This window comes from Anabrus simplex, chromosome 1, assembly GCF_040414725.1.
Source record: "Anabrus simplex isolate iqAnaSimp1 chromosome 1, ASM4041472v1, whole genome shotgun sequence".
In the NCBI taxonomy this organism is placed as follows: domain Eukaryota; kingdom Metazoa; phylum Arthropoda; class Insecta; order Orthoptera; family Tettigoniidae; genus Anabrus; species Anabrus simplex.
The window spans coordinates 711,877,260-711,894,910 of NC_090265.1; the positions used below are offsets into that span (position 1 = coordinate 711,877,260).

A 17,651-nucleotide genomic window follows, 5' to 3' on the forward strand; every position below is an offset into this window, starting at 1 on the left:
TAATGTTATTATTTCAATCAAATATCATCAATACGGACCAAAATGATATTTATTACATGTAATAACATAATCGTGTACGATAATATTAAAATACTACTTTAAATTTGTGTTACTTAAGAAGGAGCAGTTTTGATTCCTGCCTGAAAGCCCAGCGACTATACAGAGCCCTGAGGGAAATACCAAAATCCTGTTCGGCGATAAACTAAAAAAAAAGTTAAAAAATAAACATCTAACCCTGGACATAATGTAGACATTTTGCAAGTACGAACATTTGACAAAATTTGTTCCGTCTCCAAGCAGAGCTGTCGAAATGCGCTCTGTCTCCTTCCAACTGATGTGGACACACTGCTTTATGATTTCCACGGATTCTCTAATAATACCACCCGAATGCGATGCTAAGATGGTCCCTTATGCAAGTTCACCACCGATCGCTTTTCCAGTACAGTACTTCCTCAAATTACCGCAACAACGGGATGTTAACACGAAATCCTCAATAATGCCGTAGCCGTCCTTTCGTGAGATACAGTTTCTTGAAAAACGCGAGATCGAGGATTTAGCATTGATGGGACTGAAATTTCTGGATAGTTGATCCGGGAAATCGTTTCTTCGAGGAACGGGTAAAGCGGGATTTTTACAACGTGATTTAATTAGGATGCTCATGGGACCACGTAATTTGAACGAATAATACAGGAAAACGTAGTTTCCGGGAACGTATAATCGAGGTTCTACTGTAATCTCTAAATGCCAACCAATTTAGTTTCCACCCTTTGGCACAGTGGCTTAGCTTAACAGTTATACGGTAATTGGCACAGCAACAACTCTGGTGTCACACGCTACCTCCACTCCTCCATTCAGCCATCCAATGGCATGGAATGCAGTCAGCGAGAGCCATAGATTGCTCCTAACTTACAAGTGACCTCAGCCTAGCTCCACCATAAGCAGTGACTCCTGGTAAACCAGTATCTAACTAGACACCGTCAGCAATTTTATCACAAACAGTAACCTACCCAATCCTATCGGTCATTCTGATACTGACAGTAGTAAGTATTACGGCTCTAGCATGAGTTAACAGTGCTCCAACCTACTCTTGTCGCAAACAGTATTTTTCAGTGAACTTTAATCTAAATTGTCACTAACAGTAACTACAGGGGATTATTATGGCAAACAGTAATATTTGTCCACACCAAACTTAGTGCATGTATTGGCAGCCATTTAAAAGCATCTTCCATCTGCGCACTGGACAGAGAACAGTGAAGTGAGGAGAGTGTGTGAGGGAAGACCAATATTGCTTTGCTGTTCCTTTACATCCTTAGGTTTAATCTTAAAGTACCCTAAATGGGACCCCTGGGTGGTGCTAAGAAAACAACACTGGGTGCTAGACAACCGTAATCTCCTAGCACATTCCATCACCATGGCCAGAACTACCCTGTTATACTCTTCTAGTTAAAGATAATCTCTGATGAGGGTTTAGGTACACCATCACAAGATTATAAGTCATTGAGCTGGTCAAACTTAGCCTGTTGAGCAATGGTCCTTGTGTTTACCTTCTCTCTGTCATGGTCCTGCAGCACCAACAGAGTCTGTTTCTCGGATTCAAAAGCCACTTGTAGTTCTGTACGGACAGCATGTAACTTGTTGATTTGGCCCTTCAGCATTGCAATCGCTGTGTTGGCATTCACAAGCTCAGCACGCAGGCGACAAGTATCCCAAGGAGAAGATAAACCATCTGTCACAAAATATACACATCATGTCAAATGATACAATTATGCAAGAATTAGAGAATGGGGTGGTAAATATTTGCCATAGTTTTCTTAAAATGATATATAATACAGAATATAACACAGGATCATTACTTCTCTTATGACATTTGGTATGCAAATAACTGATCTAGTTTTTCAGCTCAGTGATTCAGATCATCACCATGAATGATACAATAATGAATAATCATTACAAGTAATCATATTCATTACATAATTGTATTAATGTTAAAATCATTCCTCACATCAGTATTTTTTTAATGTTCCTATAATCTTATTGAAAGTGTTTGTAGTATTTATTTGCTGATATTGACTCAAAGAGCCATGTCCACTATTTTTTCATAATTATTTTCAGATTATAGTTTCATGTTTTGATTGGATGGTTAAAATTATATATTTTTCTCAAATGAATAATCATGCAAAATGAATGTTTATAGTTAAGTGAATTTGCAGATTATATTCTTGTATTCGTGCACTGCAATGTGTTCAGAACAACCTTACTAAACAAAAACAAGCTTGAGAATGGATTTCTTGTAGACAAGCTGATTGACAGTACAGAGCGAGCTTCCTGGGAGGGAGGGAAGTTGAGGAGGAATTACCCAACAGAAAAGAGTTGCCTCAGAATAACATCATTCAGAAGAAGATACAGAGAGGCAAATTAGTATTTATGTGCAGAAATCATCTTTGTTTGAAGTGGAAGGACACAAGGGAAGTCTTGCTTTTGTCAACTTGTCAGAAGGCAAGCTCGCCTGATGTTGTTCGCACAAGAGAGGGCTCCAAAATTAAATCCAAACCAGATGCTATCCTTGATTACAATGTGAATAAAACAGGGGTAGACAGGAATGATCAGATGATAGCATATTATCCCTTTGGAGGAAAGAAACTGAAATGGTGGGAAAAAACTGTTCTTCCATATGCTTGTTATGGGAACTTATGAGTTCATTGAAAAGAAACAGTTCAGTATGCTACGAATGTGAAGAAGGATCTAAATTTTGTACGAACTGTTGATGAGCTGCAAGTATTTGTTGGATTCCTGCTTCTTTCAGGTTTCAAGTTGTGTACATGAGAACAACATTATTGGTCTCAGACAGTCAGAGAATTTGGGGATAGAAATCATGAAGAATGACATGTCCAGAAATAAGTAGGCATATAGGAAGCTGAGGCACTTATTCAGTAGAGTTAATTGTAAAATGTTTTGGTCATAGTAGCTACAAGCAGTATTCTAAAATCAAGAGTGATTCTACGAGGTGCATTCAAGTTATAACACCTCCAATACTTTTTCTCGCTAACTAATCACACGAAAACAATGAAACCTGTGCCACATCTCGATGTACTCTCCCTGCAACCGTACACATTTTTATGCCATGGAATCATGGCTGCTGCGAACGCTTCTTTACAGGTGTGTTTTGACCACTGGAAAATCACTGATGCAATACCAGCATAGCTAGTGAATGTATGGCCACAGAAGTGTCTTTCATTGTTGGAAACAGCCAAAAGTCAATAGGGGCCAGGTCAGGTGAGTAGAGAGTATGAACAATCACTTTGAAGTTGTTTTCATGAAGAAACTGCTGCATCACTTTCAGCACTGATGCACTGGCTTGGTGAAAGAGCACATGTGTAGTCTTTTCCGGCTGTTTTTTCATGCAACCTTGGAGGCGATCTGTTCCACACTTATTCGGCGGTCCTCAAAAATTTTCTCCAATCGCTCAGTCATGCCGTTAAGACTGGCTTGTACAAGGCTGAGATTGTACTGGTTTGTTGTCACACGACATTCTGCCTTCTTTGAAATGTCGCACCCATGAATGCATATAAGACACATCCATGGCACCAGTACCACATGTCTCACTCAACTGGCTATGATTTTTAATTAGTGTCACACTACGCAAATGGCGAAAATGAATGATTACACACTGATCTTGTAATGAAAACATCACCATTTTAAATATTTAAAAAAAAACATCCTCACTTTCGCCGCTGCCGCTAGGGTTCTTTGTGCCATACAGTACTGCCATCTCTGTCACGCATTGACAAAGAGTGCCCACTTATTTTAAAACATACATGTTTCTGTTTCCAGTTATGAAAAAAAAAAAAAAAAAAAAAAAAAAAAAAAAAAAAAGAGAGAGAGAGAAGGTGTAACTTTGCACTTCGTAAATATGCTGGAATGTGTTGTGGATGTATATTTTTCAATAACCTCTTCACTAACCATGACATCTTGATGCACCTTCCAATAATTTGAGTACAGAACAGTGCGAGGAAACCACAGGGAAGCAGTCCTTTATTATTATTATTATTATTATTATTATTATTATTATTATTATTATTATTATTATTATTATTATTATTAACAGAAAAGTGCACGAACGTACATTATATATATTTGTTAAACACTTTAGTTTTTGCTGTAATCACACACAGATTTATGGTTGTTTTTACATCTTGACAAGTGGTATATATCAAAGAACTGTCTGCATTATAAGCACATGCAGTTTTCACTTTGGTTATGATCAGATATATTCCGCATATTTTATGGTGGCACCCATGCACTGTTAGTTTTATTACCGAATATCTTATTCTCTGGATGGCATTGGTCCAGTTCCAATGCAATATGGCATCCGTGCTGTAGAAATCAAGAAGGATTTCTTCTCTCTTCTTCCTTCTCTCCGCTAGGTGCGCTTTGACCCTCTTCATGGATGGTAGTGGTAGTTTTTCCCTTAGTTCCTAAAAGAGGAAAAGGTTCCTGTGCCAATTCATATTAGGTGGGAATGTGTTTGTTTTGAGATTCCAATTATGGTCCTTTTTTTTTTTGCTTTCACTTATTCAAAGCTGGTCAGATCTTTTTTCATCAGTTTTTCCCATGTCACGTGTATCTTGTGAGTATTGGCAAGATTTTTTGTTGAATAGATGTATAGCTTTTTTTAAGCATAGGTGCTGTAAATTCCTAATGTTGCATATGGCTTTCATGGCTGTCACTGTTTTGTCTTTGATGTGCAATTTGAACATCCCAGTAGTCTGTAAGGCGAATCCCAGGTATTTAAAGGGTGCCCGCTAGTAACCTAAGTCTGTTTTCCCTGTGTTTCTCCCTGCATTAAATATAGTGGGACATAGTCTATAACAATGAAGCTTGATTATGTTTATTATACTCTGGAATCTCAAAAAAATATTTTGCACGAACACTTACAATGAAATAAATGTATCGTAAGTCAAACAAACTACCTTATAATAAGTGACAATCCCATCATACACACCCACTACAGGAAACACTACAACCAACAGAAATGACTACATTGTTCACAGCAAGCAAGTCAATCACTCTTCAACCTAACGCCTGTGTTCATCACGGACCTTATTCTTGAAATTGGCATGAGTGAGCCTGCCAGTTCATAAAGATGCTTGGAACAGAAACGTATAGGTTAGTGTTCAGAAACTCAGGAATAAGTTCCCACGTCCTTTAGCAAATGGAAGTGTCATTCGAATACGTATGTTGGCACAGATACAAGCATCAGACACATTCCATTCTCTGTAGATTTTTTTCTGTGATAATTTTTCTTTTAGTTTTCCATAATTTCTCCTTAACAGAGAGGCAAAATCCATAATAATTATGGAGATTCCATAATAATTAGCACCTCTATATTATGTAAATTACATGGGTATACACACATCAAAAAAAGTTTTGCACCATCTGTATTTTGTGTTTTCGTGAAGGATGTTCAATCTAAGAGCTGTTGCATGACAGACATCCGAATGACGTGTAACGCTACCTGTTAGTAGACGTAGAGGTAATACACGCAGTCTCAGAACAGTCCAGAAGAGTGTGCTGTTACTGTCACCTGTGGACACAGCATTACAAGAGCACACTGGTGTCCTGTGCAGTATACAAGACATGCCTCTAACAGACATTACCGCTTATGACCATATGCGCATAGTGACACTGTTTAGGCAAGGCTTCTCTGTGAGGGCAATTGCTGGTCAGGTTGGTGTACACCATAGCGATGTTGTAAGGACATACAGCCACTATTGTGTAACACAAAATGTTGAAGAGCGTCCTTGCAGTGGTCGTTCCAAGGTCAACAACAGCAGCTGACGACCGTTATGTGCAAATCCTGGAACCCGGCAGATACTGCAACAGAACAGAGTAATGCCTTATAGCAGGTAACTGGTGGGGCTGTGTCTATGCAGATAATCAGATATAGTCTCCACAGGAACTAACTACACTCAAAAGAGTTCCTTGGCGAACACCTGCACGTACACCCCAACACCACCGTGATGGTTAAAGATGGGCAAGGGAGCACTTGGATAGGACTCTGGAAGAATAGCAGCGGGTCCTCTTCATGGATGAGTGCCAAATACGTCCAACGCTGGATAAACGTTGGAGGAGGATTTGGAGAGAGTGAGGTAATGCCAGGCGAGTCCTGTATGCCATCCCACATGCCCATCAGGGAGGCGGATCCATCATGTTTCATGGCAGCATTATGTACCGTACACAAGACCGGAACAGAATCCTTGGGCCCATTGATCAATCGTACACAAGGCCGGAACAGAATCCTTGGGCCCATTGATCAACCATATCGACAACATTTTGGCGGCAGATTCGTTCTGCAAAATGACAATGTGCGCATGTGTCAGTCCAATTTTGTAAACCTCTTCCTCAGGGAGGCCCACATCCATTGGATGGACTGGCCTGCAGAGTCTCCAGACATGAATCCCACTGAACGTGCCTGGGATATACTGAAACAGACAATGCGACGACGAATGAATCCCTCTCTCACCTGACCGGAGGACTGCTGTTAAAGAGTGGGACAGGATCAACCAGGTCAACCTGCCAAGATGGGTCCGATCATGCTTCACTGCATTGGGTGAAGTAACACCATACTGAGAGGCAGAATCAGATTCCCATATTCGACAGGCAGATGCATGTTGCCAAAGAGAATAGTGTTTTTGTTGCACCCGTCGTTGCTTTCTCTTTACATCAAACTTCTTATGCTTGACAAAGTGAGTGTGTGTGTATATGTATATATTTCATAAGAACATCAGCACATGTACAGTACTATGTGTGACCACAATGATCCTGAACGATAGATTGCCCGTTGGGTAACCAAAAGGTCTTAGAGGATGCAAGAAGCTATTGAGGGCCGGCATGTAATAACCAGGGAACGGATTTATACGTAAATACATGTCTCTTTAGGAAGCTAAAATTAATTATATTTTGCATTATCTTTACGAATCATGATGTGTGGAGTTGAAAAATGGAGTACTCATTTTCCATATTTTGGAGTTTAGCACATATGTTCCATATTCTTCATCATTAAAATCAATTTAGTCCATATTTCCACTAAAAAGTATTAAATTATATTAAATTAGCAGTCCTCTCAATAATGGAGAAATAAATTAAAAATCTATATTCAAAATTAACGCCTGTCCATGCCTGAGCTGATAAAATAAGCTGATAAGCAGTACGAAGAAAGAGAGAGGTTGAGCCCGGAAGTGGTGGAGATCAGCCGGTCAGTACCGTGACTATCTGAATCACACTTACAGCACTGATAAGCTGCATTACATTACATCGACTGTGTCTGTGCCATAATTTTGTAACTAAGGAAATCTCATTCGTAGACGATGTGCTAGTGGTTTCCGGATTAGTTCGTAATTTGGGCATTCCCTTTGATTGCTTCATAACTCCATCTAGTTCACTACCAGTCATTCACAGTTTGAATTAGCAGTGAGATGGATCATAGTGTTCTTGAACGTTCAGTGTGTGCAGTTGTATACTGATATTCATTGAAGACATTAACGATGTTACAATATGCCTAAAGTAGCTCAGTCAACCAGTTTAAAATTGAAAAGTTACGTATCAGAATTTAAAGAAGATGGTTTATCAACTGACAGTAAGATATTATTTTGTAATCTGTGTCATTGTACAGTGACATCTACTCAAAGGTTCGTTGTGCAACAGCATGTTTCAACCAGTAAAGACCAGGCTAGCAAACAACGAGATTCCAAGCAGAGACAGTTGTTTCTGACAACCAGCAACTTTCAGTGTAACGTCCGAGTTCAACACCGATCTCTGCCGTGCTCTCATCTCTGCTGACATACCTCTCTTCAAACTGAATAATCAGTGCTTCAGGGAATTCCTCGAGAAATATACTTAACGATCCATCCTGGATGAGTAAATGTTCAGAAAAACATACTGTTCAGCCATATATGATGAAACTGTTCAGAATATAACGCAAGAGATTAAAGACGGTCCAATCTGGGTTTCCATTGGTGAGACAAGAGACAAAGAAGGCAGGCTAATTGGCAACGTAATCATTGGTTTGTTAAGCGAAGATTATTGTAAACGGATTCTTACACTGTAATGTTCTAGAAAATTGTGATAACAAAACTATAGCAAAACTGTTCAATGAGGCTATTGTGCCCTTCAAATCTGGTAAATAATTTATTGAAAGGGAATATTTTAATATCACAGTGGGCTAGTGCATTATTTCGTCAGCCAGGACGGAAATTTTAATATTTCAGTATCTCCGTGAGGCAAGCGGCCTAGAACAGGTTTTTCCCGACCAGACCAGCGAGCAAGGGTGCGCTGGGATTTTTTGTCATGTCTTCTACAGCCAGCTGAGTGCCACGTGACGACAGCAGAATTACCAAGACCGATCAATCAATACTGTCAAGGCCGCTGCACATCTAACTGTTCTCCAATGAAATTGTAACACCCGCTGGATCGTAAGATTTCGACCAATCACGAGTGATACAAAGACACACCTTCATCTCAAGATAATTAAATAGTGGTGTTTTCTGTGGGATTTCTCATTCTTCTTATGCTGGGGACTGCTACAATTTGACATTTATTCTGCTTCTGGGGAAATTTCCTCCGTAGAACTTTGAAAATTCAGCAGTTCAGATTAATTTCAACTCTACGAAATATAGAAGATTCTTAAAAGTTAGGTATTCATATCTGACCTAACTCATCGCGTGCGTGTCCTGAACAATATTTAAGACTGATTTCTTAGTTTCAGCTCATTTCACGAGGAAGACGGAAGAGGAAGACTGCCAGCAGTTCGTGAAATTTTCAAGATGCAGGCACACCTGTATGAAGGAATCCACTGCTATTCCATGCTTGTCCTCACTCCTGCCATGACTTACTAAACATGTGAGGCATCTTCAACCATGGAGAAGGACGGAGTTCGATGACAGGGTGACCTGACCTATTTCCTTGGTCATCCGCTGAAATCCAGATTCCACATCCACATGAGTACCATGTTTCAATTTCATTTCTGTGAAACTTTGTAAAATTAATGTAGACGTAGTCCTTATTTATTCATTGCAGTAACTTCTCATAGTTTCAGTAGTTAGAATTTTTATTCCTTCTTTCTTTGGTGGAAGGTAGTTTGTGATTGAATGTGAATGTGTACTTGGGCTCTATTAGTTAGTCAGATTGGTGTGAATGTCTTCGAGACTTGTTCTGACTGTCCCGGTTCAGCATAGGAGTGTGATAAAACTAATTGACCCCTCCGATAATAATAATTTGATTTATTAATTAATTTGAAATTAATTTGGAGTCATACGGGACAGAAGATCGACACATTTCACTACGTTAGGATTCTCCTTGATGATTTTGCGATCTTTTACGGAACTTAAAATATGTTAGAGTCATCTGTAAAATTTATTGTACTTCAGCCTACGTGAATATGACCATGCACGGATGATTATGATAATAATAATAATAATAATAATAATAATAATAATAATAATAATAATGATAATAATAATTGAATATCATTACGGTTTAAAATGCGGGGTAAGGTCATGAGTGTAATTATTGTTTGGACTTGTATGGCATTAATGTGTGCTCAGATTGAGTAAATGTGGGTCTGGAATACGGCTGTGTCTTGACAGATCACTTGTTGCATTTACTATGTTATTGTTATATAATTTCGGACTTGGAAATGGATTAGAGATTTGTGATTATTTTTGTGAATCCATTGATTGAGTCACTTAGGAAGAGAATATGACGTTGGACATAAGTTCTTCGAGTAGAGCACGAATTAATCGAGAGCCATAATATATTAGGAGAATAATAATAATAGTGGCGTAACTCATTGACCGCAGACGCGTTTATTTATTTGACATGCCTATTAGGCATTTTTGAAAAATAATTTTATTGATGATTTTTATCTCTAACATTCCCTGGAACATCGTTGTGAATTCAGTTTCATTGTTGAAGTGATAATCCTGATACCATCACCTCTCAATCTATTGCAATGGTATTCATTAGCCGATACCGTCATCTAAAATTTTTCCCTGACTTTGACTAAAAATAAAAAATAAAAATCAAGGGCTAGAAGTAGCTAAAAATATTTCTTAATGTTACCGTGTACCCAAGTGTCAGTGTGGAATGAATGATTTGTTGATATTTAGTGATTATGATATTTTTCATGGTGATTATTTGTCGTGACCTCTTGTTCATTGTGCGCGTATTTTGCCCAATTTTGTGTCATTTTGGGATAAGCATATTTTACTCATTTATGAACCTTTAGTGAATTTTATTGAAAATTAAGATAGAATAGGGTCATGTGCTTTAAAGAAAAATGAATAAGCAAGGACCATGTCCGTGGATCGAATTCACCGACTAAGAATTGTTAACCTTACATGTTGTAAAAATTAAAGTAAACGAAGAGAACGTTGTGAATGACGCTGCGTCAACTTATGATAATTACTGAGGAAAAACTTGAAGAATAATTGTAGAAATGTTTCAATTTATTAATTTATAATTTAAGAAAGTTGACTGGAAGATGATTTCGCCGACTAAAAAAAAATTTTATTTGAATTTTTCAATTAAAGTGAGGAGATAATAATTCAGTTATTAATGGCAAATAAATGGCCGAAGTAATTATTTAATTTAAAAATCATTTTTGTGAAATTGAGAAAGGCTTTCTCAGAAATTAATTTATTTTATAAAATCAAGTAGGCTAATTTTTATTCGTATATTTACAGAGTCGTATTTTCTGGGGCCGAGTTCCCGAGTAGTTCAAAGACTGGCCGAGAAGAACTCTTTTGAAATTTCAAGATTTTGTTATAAATTTTCTTACTGTGGAGAGTGCTTAGTTTTTAATAAATGTTAAAACCCATTTTTAATGTTCCTTTCATTTGTCGCTAGTTCTTAAGCTATCCCTGCCCTTAAAATTTTCTGCACAGCCAGTAAGCGAACGGTCTACTTCTGAGACTCTCGCTCACCAGCTGAGCTGCCCGGCAAGAAGTGGGCACTATGGGTATCCTCTGGCCACAGGGCATTAAGTATAATAAAGTGTTACTCTTTATTAATGATGCCGCACCTTATATGATAAAAGCCGGAGAAGCATTTTGTGTTGTATATCCTAAGATAACTCATTTAACATGTGAAGCACATGCCTTTCATCGTCTGGCAGAAGTGGTAAGAGGCAGTTACCCCAAAGTAGATTTATTGATTTCCTCAGTAAAAAAAGTTTTTCTCAAAGCCCACAGAAGAGTTCATCTTTTGAAAGAAATGTGGGGCACGTGGCTGCAAGCGGTTGAATATTATGTTGAATATATAGACAGTATTAAGAACGTTCTGCATACCATGGACTCTGAAGATGCAGCCTCAACTGAAGCCGCAAAAACAGTTGTCTGCGATACAAGTGTGAGAAATGACTTATGTTACATTCAGCATAATTTTTCATGCATCACAAAAACACTGAAAAGAGAAAAGGCACCAAAACTCGCATCTCTCACGTTCTGAAAGTTGTGAAATTGTAAATAAAACTGTGGAACAACTAAATCGTCGTACAGGTAAAGTTGCGGATGTAGCACACATGAAGATGGCCACTGTACTTTCAAAGAACCCTGGATATGAAGAAATGACAAAGGTTGCTGCAATGCTGTGTGGAGATAAGTGTAAAATTAACACTGGATTTAACCCCAGCAGATATTGTGAAGTTGAATTATGCCCCCATTACCTCTTCCGATGTTGAACGCAGTTTCAGTCAATATAATCTATCCTTAGAGATAATAGGAGAAGATTCACTTTCCAGCTTTCCAGCACTTAAAAGAACATTTGGTAACAGAGACTTTTTTAATTTGCTTTACGTTGCACCGACACAGATAGGTCTTATGGCGACGATGGGACAGGAAAGGCCTAGGAATGGGAAGGAAGCGGTTGTGGCCTTATTTAAGGTACAGCACCAGCATTTTCCTGGTGTGAAAATGAGAAACCACAGAAAACCATCTTCAGGGCTGCCGACAGTGGGGTTCGAACCAACTATCTTCCAGATGGTAACAGAGAATAAAAGATTGTGTGTTCTTGAAATATATTAAAATGAGAAGTGCAACATTATGTTGCATATAGATCTATTTTGTTTAGCTTCTTTGAACTGAGATACTAAATAGAAATTAATATTATGTGTGTAATTTTAAGTCCATATATAATTCCATATTTCAATAAAAATAACTACATATATATATGTACATATTTCAATGATTATTAGTACATATAAATCAGTTCCCTGGTGATCATGTTTGGTGTTTGTACAATATCAACAGTTTTGTTAAATGGTGCTTTGGAGGCATTATCGGTGGATGTCTTTGATCATGGGGTGCTGATGAGTTCTCTAACATACCGCCCACCCTGAACACATAATTTGCATTCAGATAACATAAAAAATGATCTCCAAACTCCAAGTTCTAACCAAATTCCGGAATAATCCGGCCTGCAAGTAACTATTCTCATTTTGGTTCCATATTGAAGTTGACGTATAATATTTGAGATATAATCCGGCCTTTCGAGGACCAAAAAATGTTTATTTACACATAAAAACATAAGAATAACAAGATGCATGCTACTTGGATTGTTATTTATTTTGCATCAGTCTCAAATTGCGTCACAAACACAATCCCCCACTCTCACTTCTTTCAACTTGTCTAGATAATATCTCCTTGCATTCCTTTCTTCAATTTCTTCAACTTCAGATGGCATTTCATGACCAACAAGTTGTGATCAAAGTCCACATCTCCTCTGGGAAAGTTTTGCAATTCAGCACCTGGTTTCTGAATATCTGACTAATCATAATGAAGTGTATTTGATACCTTCCGGCGTCTCCAGGTCTCGTCCACGTATACAGCAGTCGTTTGTGGTGTTTGAACCAAGTATTAGCGAAGACTAAATTATCAGTGCAGAATTCAACCAGCCGACTTCCTCCTTCATTCCTTTGTCTCAATCCAAATTCTCGTACTGTATTACCTTCTCTTCCTTGCCCGAACACTGTATTCCAGTCTCCCACCACAATTAGATTCTCGTCACCTTTTACATATTGTATTACCAGTAATTCTTCTATCTCTTCATATATACTGATTTCTTCATCCGCTGAACTTGTAGGCATATACACCTCCACTATTGTAGTGGGCATTGGTTTGGTGTCTATCTTAACAACAAGTATCCTTTCACTATGTTGGTCATAGTAACTTACCTGCTGCCCTATTTTCTTATTCATTATTAAAGCACTCCTGCATTTCACCTGTTTGATTTTGTGTTGATAATTCTGTAGTCGCCTGACCAAAATTTTCTGCTCTTTCTGACAATGTACTTCACTTAAACCAACGACATCTAACTTTACTCTACCCATCTCCCTTTTCATTTTCTCTAATCCTGGTGTGAAAATGGGAAACCACGGAAAACCATCTTCAGGGCTGCCGAGAGTGGGATTCGAACCCATGAGGTTAAATAACGATGGAGATCTTGGTAAATATGGGCTATTTCTACTTTGATATTAATGTTATTACCATTTTAAATACTAATCAAGGCCACATTATATAAGCAATAGAATTTTAAAGAAAAGAATGTAAAGTACGGAACTTTGGGTTTTGAGAAAACCACTCGTAAAGAAAGTAACTTATTACTGACACAGAAATAACTTGGATATACTTATGATTTAAACGACAGAAATAATATCCTGTGATGCTCCTTACTATCAAAATAGAATCTCTTTTGCTATTGAACTGATTATTTTAACAGAGCTGTTGAAATAGAATGTACTCTTGTGGTATTTGGTATTTATTTCCGTATGTTGACAGCATACAAAGCTCCTAGGCATGTGCATGGACACAAAAGGCCCAATAAGGATGTCTTGTAAATTACGGGTTGTTCCTTGTATCTTTTTTTTTAATTTTTTTTTTTTTTAAGATAGATAGCTTCAGAGTGGTAAGCTTTAAGCTATTAATCCTTTAACATTTTGGTGGGAGACTGGAATACAGTGTTCGGCCAAGGAAGAGAAGGTAGTCGGCTGGTTGAACTCTGCACTGATCATAATTTAGTCTTCGCTAATACTTGGTTCAAACACCACAATTGTACAATTTGTTGTTGTTGATGACAATATTCACTTTGCTATTTACATATTACAAGTTTCTTACAACAATATCAAAATATAAGTATGCAACAATTGGCTAGTTTTGTATGTTTGTATACACAGTGGCATGTGTTATATCATTCAGTGTCTTTATATTTTGTGGTAATCTGTTGTTGTGTATAAAACTATAAAATCACAATACCTATTGCTATTACTGTTTTATTTTTCAGAAGGCTACACTCCAATATGTTAATGACATGAGTAGTAGAAAAATTACCTGGCTCCTAAGTTGAGAATTGTAGTGTAGATACGGTATATTTAGATAGTACCGTATCTTGCCTGCTATATTCGTTTGTATCTATTAGAACATAGTACTAATAATAATCTGTCTAAGCATTTAGCTTTGTTGGTAATCTTTGAGTACAGTAGTTCTTACAAATTTCAAACTTGCAATTTTCATTTCTGTTTGTGCTTAGTAGTAGCAAACGGTACTGGTTACAATACGTCTGAACATAGTTTAAAATTATTGTAGTGTACTGCACAGTAGTATAAAAGTAATATCCTATTAGAAATTAGCGTGCTTATTTTATTATTGTAAAATATTTGTGTAGTATAGTACAGGCAGCCGTAGAAACTCTTACTAAAATCCTGTTGTAATTAGGATAGGCCTAACTGCAGTTTAGAATTATGTAATTCCTGTGTATTCCTTTTGGTATTCAGTAATGAACAGCAGTTTTTATCCTGTTAGGGTGTTGTAGGATAAAAATAGAGTACGACTAAGTAGTATTGTAGTGTAGCCTTAATATAATATAATTACCCTATTGTCGTGTGATCTTTGAGTACTATCCTAGACAATATTTCCTTCTGTTTGTGTTTTTTGGCACATAAGCTATATTTTCCCTTTTCTTTCCATTTTTTCCATAAAGAATGGCTAAGGAGTGCAAGTGTAGGAACTGTGGGTGTGATGAGGCATTCAGGGGTATGAGGGAGGAGTTAGAGAGTTTAAGGGAGATAATTAGGATTCTCACAGAAGACAGGAAGGAAGGTAGGCCTCCCACAAACAATGTACAGGTTACAGAAGGTGTAAAAGAGGGAGGGGAAGGAAAGGGGGGAATTGTAGAAGACAGGTGGTCTAATGTTGTAAGGGAAAGGAGAGTGCAGGCTAAGGGCTCTATTCATGATCAGAATTCAGGACAGGTGTCGGTGAGAAACCGGTACGAGTCATTCCAGGAGGACAGAGGGAAGATGAGGAACAGGGAACTCTTGCCGAGATGTGGGGAAGTAGGAGGAAGGGAAAAGATACGAAAGGGAAATGTAGATAATAGGAAAATACAGGTGGAACAGGGTCATTAGACGAAGAAAAGGGAGGAGGAAGAAGTAGCTTCTGCAGCTATCAGGAAAGACAGGGCTGACCAGGAGGGGAGGAGATCAAATGAGGTGGATAGGGTTGAGGCTCTGATCATGGGGGATTCCATCGTTATACATGTGGGGAAAGTGTGTGAAGGAAAGGGAACCAGGGTAGTGTTATCCAGGAATTAGGTTGAGGCAGATGTTGTGAAGGAGGTGGGAAAGGAGAAGGTGGTAGTGTTTCACATTGGTACCAACAACGTAAGGCAAGCTGGTATAAGAACCAACATAGTTGGGGATGTGTGGGATCTGGTAAATGCAGCACGGGTGAAGTTTAAGGAAGCAGAGATTGTTACCAGTGGAATACTGTGTAGGAGGGATACTGACTGGAGGGTGATTGGGGATTTACAGTAAATGAGACTATGGAGTGGGTATGTGGCAAACTAGGAGTGAAATTTTCTAGATCCTAATGGGTGGGTGGGTAGGAGATAGGGATCTGTGCTCAGATGGCCTTCACTTAAACCGCAGTGGTACATATAAGTTAGGAAATTTGCTTGGAAGGGTAATACGGAGGTAAATTCAGGAAAATGGGGTGATCTAGGGAGCGCTGATAAGGGTACAGAGATCTGGAAGTCAAGTAGAGATGACATAAAAATGTTAGTGTTGAACTGTAACGTACTGTAAAGAAAGGAATAGAATTAAGTATAACAGATATATACTTACCAGATATTGTAATAGGAGTTGGATCATGGCTGAGAAATGATATAATGGATGCAGAAATTTTCTCACGGAACTGGAGTGTGTAATACCAATATAAATGGTCCGTTATTGGACATAAATTTTCCAGCTAACTCATTCCTGGTTGCCAGCGTTTTGCCCCCGTGTGCTAGGATGGGCTCATCAGTTGGTACCTAGCACATCTACCAAGATGCTGGCTAGTGCATACCGTGGAGGCCACTGCGTAGGTTAATTGTAGCCACCGGCAATGCCAATGCACTATAAGAGACTGTCTCATTACCAAAAATTGATGCCTGCTTGGCCATCAGATGATATAGATATTGATTCCCATAGGGAATCTGTAGTATTTGTTCCGAATGAGTAAATTTATAATACCAATATAAATGGTCCGTTATTGAACATTATAAATTTTCCAGCTAACTCATTCCTGGTTGCCAGCGTTTTGCCCCCGTGTGCTGGGATAGGCTCATCAGTCGGTACCTAGCACACCTACCAAGACGCTGGCTAGTGCATACCGTGGAGACCACTCCGTAGGCTAATTGTAGCCACCGGCAGTGCCAATGCACTTTAAGAGACTTCGTTTCGTTACTAAAAATTGATGCCTGCTTGGCCATCAGATGATAGTACATTACTATGACTTGGACATCAACTTCCTGTGATTAACATCTAGTCTATTATAGATCCATTTTAATTGTAACTTCTTTGTTTACTTTTTATATAGTAATGATATTTTATTGTGTAGTAACATTTTAATGAACAAATAATTGGAAAAGAAGGTTTATTATAATGACTAAAACTTGAGATAATTGTACAAAATGGCTGAAGATGCTTGACACAACAAGCGAAACATGTCCCATTTAATGTTTGTATTGTAGTAAATGTCCTTTTAGAGACAAACATTTTTGTGTATTGAATAAGGTGGATATAAAAGCAAGAATTTGTAACTATTAATAGTAATGTCAATACAGGCAAAAAGATGATATTGGTCTTATGCAAAATGGTATTTATGTATCGGTAGTGTCCACAGTAACAAGGATATGCACTTTTTAATTTTCCGTAATTTCTGTCTGTCTGTCTGTCTGTCTGTCTCTACACGCATCACGAGAAAATGGCTGAAGAGAATTTAATGAAAATCAGTATGCAAAATCGCTTCAATCTAGGCTGTAAATAATTTTATTCACACTGAGTGAAATGGTAGTTTAGGGGGAAAGCCTAAGATTTAATTCTTAAATATTTATGTTATTAGTGGTCCTTTTAAAGTTAAAAATTTCATTGTTCCATATTGAAGAATATCAATTAAAATTGAAATGATTGATAAGGAGATTCCACCTATTCGATGCCAAAGAATAAGGAATGTAGTGAATTACATTCTCATTTAATAATAATTAGAAATGGTACCGGTTTCGACCCTAGTCGAGGTCATCATCAGCTGATTAAGAAATGGAAAACAATGCATAGGATC

General features: G+C 37.9%; 1 protein-coding gene across 1 annotated transcript in view; it reads right to left on the reverse strand.

Moving 5' to 3' along the window:
- The window catches only part of Mad1 (Mitotic arrest-deficient 1), a 333,861-nt gene that overhangs the window by 298,775 nt on the left and 17,435 nt on the right, over positions 1-17,651 (reverse strand). Inside the window, exon 2 of the mRNA XM_067136015.2 lies at positions 1,545-1,726. Within this exon, the coding sequence (XP_066992116.1) occupies positions 1,545-1,726 (182 nt within the window). The remainder of the gene's footprint in view (positions 1-1,544; positions 1,727-17,651) is intronic.